The sequence below is a fragment of the Nicotiana tabacum genome, chromosome 16 (assembly GCF_000715075.1).
Source record: "Nicotiana tabacum cultivar K326 chromosome 16, ASM71507v2, whole genome shotgun sequence".
Lineage (NCBI taxonomy): Eukaryota > Viridiplantae > Streptophyta > Magnoliopsida > Solanales > Solanaceae > Nicotiana > Nicotiana tabacum.
In genome coordinates, this window is record NC_134095.1 from 165,552,762 (window position 1) to 165,557,189 (window position 4,428).

The following is a 4,428-nucleotide window of genomic DNA, read 5'->3' on the forward strand; positions in this document are numbered from 1 at the left end:
ATGCTTTTGTCTGCAACAAGGTTCAAACATGTGACAAGAGGCGGACCTGTGTATAACCTTGAGGGGTCCCTGTCCCGGCAAACTTCAACATAAAACTTGCGTATGTATGTGCATACATTAAAAATGGTTAATCCAAATCACTTAGCACCCTGAACACTAAAAGTTTTGGGGGCAAAAGTTGAACAGAATAGTGGTGCCCTGGTCGTGTTAAAATCCTAGGTCCGCCTCTGTCTGTGACGTGCATCCGGCACACACGTCATGGACTGCTCTAGCACTTCAATGTGATACAACAACATAAAGTTTCCACTATATAGCCCCCGGAAAAATCGAATCCTCTACAGAGTAAACAATGGCTACAGAATACAATAAGCCAATGTCATGGCAGACAAAGGCAGTTTAGTCACTCAACTATTACAAAGGCAACATTTTATGGAGAACCCATTATGACCTAGTGCTCCTGGAGTTCACTTGTTTGACTGAATATATTTTGCTTGATCTGTGTTTGAGTCAGAATTGTTTTCGTCCTGAGACTTCTAACCCAAAGACAAGTCTAAAGTCCTTTCGTTTAAGTCTTGTCGTTGTGGAGGTTTTTTCTGCGGAGCCTGAAAGATAAAAACACAATTCAGACACTCGTGCACGTTATCATCTCATGTGATCATCATTAGACTCATGAAATCTGGATTGCATTTGGAGTCAGAAAACAGGAGTGTATAACCAAATAAAAGTTCAAACAGAAGAAAAACGAGTGAGGGGAGAGAAATCATGACCTATTTTCTCAAAAACACTTCCTGAGAAGCTAAAGAAAGGCATCAAACAGAAAAAGAGAGGAGAAAAGGTTAAAAATCTAAAAATCTGGCAGGTCGGGAAGCACTATATAAAAACAAAGATCAAATAGAACAAAAAAAAAAATAGAACCGAATGAATGAAATATTAGCTGTATGAAGTCATAGTGTGAATCCAACTTCTTTAAAAAGATAGAACCTACAACTCTCATATACCTTCCAATTCTCATTTGAAAAAGCTCCAAGCCATTCGTACAGTAAATGAAAATGCAAACAACCAAATAACCATACTAATTTTTTTTAATCTTTTTTTTCCTTTGACTCTCTTTTCCCACAATTTTCATACAGCAGTCGTAAAGATATTAAAGTACCTGAATCTCTTCCATGGGCATGTCGTTGATGTCAGGTTTTTCATCATAACCATCTGCCTGAGATGTTGGCTCTTCACTATTTGTGTCACTCTCAATTGGTTTAATATCATCTTCAGCTTGTTCTGATGCGTCATTCTTTTGTTCTTCAAGCACGTTAATCTATCTCAACCAATTTTAAGAAATGAAAAAGTATACACACAGCACAAACCAATATGATTATCTTTATTGACATACAAAAGCAATCTGATTGAAGGAAAGAAATATAAGAAATAGCATAACACACAATTAGAGAAGATTAGATTTGGCATTGCATCTTTATATCCACGAGACATACTGAGAATGTTCATAATTATAAACAAAGTTATCAAATGCAAATAGTTTTGCCCCTTTTAATGGCACAAGTTCCCAAACATCTCAGCATGTCTGTGAAGGTTTTCAAGAAGTTACCGAAAGAACCTTCCCTAGGCAGTAGGTGGCAACCTAGCAAATCGCATAATATGGACTTCTTACTATCTAAAAAGACATCCTTTAATTGATCGGCTCTCCAGGGCTCAAAAATCCAACCGGAAAACATGAGGATGATTAACAATATAAGTAGAGAATTGAAAACAAAGGTATTAAACCCCCCCCCCCCTTCCACCCACACACTAACTGTTTTACTCCCTAACGCTTCAAAAATTTATGACAACTTATGTCATTGACATTTTTCTCTGTTTCCAGATCTTGCTACAGAGGCAGAGGTAGGGGAAGGAAATTAGTCAAAAATAATAGCGCACAAATAGGGTGAAAATTATTCTTTTTTACATATATAAACTGTTGAATGCCCTAAATAATAAGGGAATATTGTAGTGTAGTGGTAAATGGTGTTCAAAGTTGCTTTAGGTCATAGATTCAAAAACCAACTATGACATTCTAGTACTTTTTTTTAAATCACTGGCTCCGCCGCTATCTTGCTAATCTCCTCATTACACACCAAATAAATCAGCAACACGAGAATAACATAAGGAAGTCTAAGAGTACTTCTTCCTTGTCAAAAAAAGAAGAAGTCTAAGAATACTTCTATTTAATAAGTATGAGGTCTTAAGAGTACTCAGCCTTCTGTCATGTTTGGATCTGCACGATGGAAAAGGGGGAACAAATAGATGGAAAAGAACGAACGATTCGGTCATACGTAGATGAGTCAAGCTAAATTAGGTGAAAAGGGAGAATTATACTTCTCAAGGGGATAAAACAGAATCTTTTTGGTGGGATGGAAAGAGAAGATGGTTGTCTATCAAAACTAGCACTTCATTGCCTATAAAGATGGTACTACAACTTCAAAGCATATAAAAGTCAATCGGAGATTCAGGCCACCACCAATTCTCATATTAACAACTTGCACCATAGAAGAGTAGTTATATGGTTCTTGCGCCCCAGTTTGTTCCCCAACCGACTAAAAGATCCATAAAGAACCCTGAATTTCCCACATTTCAGGACATAATAGCTAAACACTTGCTTCATCTTTAATCAAAACTATACATATAAGTCCTGCGGTTAGACATATCCCTTAACCTGACTTCCCAAAAGTTCAACTGGAGTTTCATCTTCTTCCCAAATATCTAAACAATAGTAAGGCAGATCAAGAATTTTAAGTCGCTGACTGTAGAATACCACTATACCTAACTACTCTCTCATGACAATGGGTGTGAACTTATCAGGTCGAGGTGAAACCAATGTGTGCGCGTGCAAGACAACTCCAAATGCCACACATCCACCCCCTTACCTTCCTATTATGTGGCACTAGCAAGATCTAGCTAAGATAAGAAACTTCATGTCCACTCAGTGAACTATGGTCTCATGAACTGAATTTCTATGCCTTCTACGCACAAAGAGAACACTATATCCGCCTTAGCTTACAAGTTATTCCAAATCCCACAACATATTTAAAAAAAAAAAATTAGGACAGATTGTGTCTGAACCAGCCAGCATGGGCGTCCCGACTATTCCATCCGGTACCTGCTACCTCCCAACAACATACCAATACGTAGCAACTCCGCCCACCAAGGAACCCTATATAACATACACACACACACACACAACTTGCTTAAAATCCAGAACCCTAAACCATCATCACCACCTCATCCACTTTGAAAAATATGATCTTTTCCCGATAGCAGAGCATAAGAAAGAGTACATCCCACCAAAATAAAATAAAACAGAAAAATTAAAGCTCGTTGAAATTGCTCAACATTGTTAAATGTGCTTATATGTTAGTACTATATACAATACACAGTAGACAAAGTTCATCTCCGATAACACATACAAAATTTTGTAGGTTAAAAGAAGTAATTAGTCAGATTAGTACCGGAATGTACTTGAATTTGCGCTTAGGTGGCTCCTCGTCTATGAAGCCATCATCTTTAGCAGGACTGTTATTAGCGCCGTTACTGTTTTGGCTTGAAGTAATGGGTGTCCACTTGAAAAGCAAGAGATGAGAGCCATTACTGCCGTTAACGCCGCCGTTAGCAGTTGGGCGGTTGTTGTTGCCGGAGTTAGGCGGCGTTCCATGGATCCATTTCTTCTTCCACCTCCGAACCGGCCCAGTAAATACAGTTGTCGTCGGCGCGTACCTGTTAGATGACCGGCCTAGTCTGGCTCCTACTCCGTCCATTTATGACGGCGGACCGGTCTTGACTCCGCGGCTAATTATTCTTCTCCGATTGTTATGCCTTTTTTTTTTTAAGAAGTTTTTCTTTTTCCACTATCCAATAAAAGAGTTTAATAGCTCGGTAAGTGAGTCACACCTGTCTAGCACAATGAAAATTTAGAAGAAAAATAAAGGAGATCTCGCGCCAAAAACTATTTATATTTGAATATTGATAGCCGAAAAAGTATATAAAATTTATATAATTTTTGTATATTAACATACAAAATTTATATATCTACAAAATAATATACAAATTTTATACATTTTTTTGCTATTATTTTTACAGCGGTTATACAATGTCATTTTCTCAAAAAATAAACATCTACCATATGTTAATGGAAATACGAATTTAAGCTCTCGTTATGGACATTTTTTTTTATTTCTTTCAAAAAATATTTAGAAATATTATTTGTTCATAAAATATACTTAATCAGTTTTTGGAAAAAAAAAATTGAAGAAAATTTTCAAGTTCCAAAAAATTGGTTTGTGACAGTTTTTTGGTGAAAATTCTTTGGCACCTCACAAATTTTCAATTATTTTTCAAGTAAAATGAAAACAAAACTTTAATTTTCAAAAATTAGTTTTTAAA

At 36.6% G+C, this 4,428-nt stretch overlaps 1 protein-coding gene across 1 annotated transcript; it reads right to left on the minus strand.

Moving 5' to 3' along the window:
* Nucleotides 1–282: 282 nt before the first annotated feature.
* On the minus strand, nucleotides 283–3,897 carry LOC107785312 (uncharacterized). The gene is made up of 3 exons (XM_016606585.2): nucleotides 3,498–3,897; nucleotides 1,154–1,312; nucleotides 283–602 (listed from the first exon to the last, which is right to left on the minus strand). The coding sequence occupies exons 1-3, from the start codon at nucleotides 3,801–3,803 to the stop codon at nucleotides 534–536; spliced, it is 534 nt and encodes a 177-aa protein (XP_016462071.1). The 5' UTR covers nucleotides 3,804–3,897; the 3' UTR covers nucleotides 283–533.
* Nucleotides 3,898–4,428: the final 531 nt, after the last annotated feature.

Bases quoted from the DNA above. Each gene is read 5' to 3' on its own strand.
- LOC107785312 (XM_016606585.2), bottom strand. From the start codon at position 3,803: ATGGACGGAGTAGGAGCCAGACTAGGCCGGTCATCTAACAGGTACGCG. The intron at 1,313-3,497 runs GTACTAATCTGA...TGGTTGAGATAG, and splicing joins GCAAATTCAAGTACATTCCG to ATTAACGTGCTTGAAGAACA. The intron at 603-1,153 runs GTACTTTAATAT...TTTATCTTTCAG, and splicing joins TGCCCATGGAAGAGATTCAG to GCTCCGCAGAAAAAACCTCC.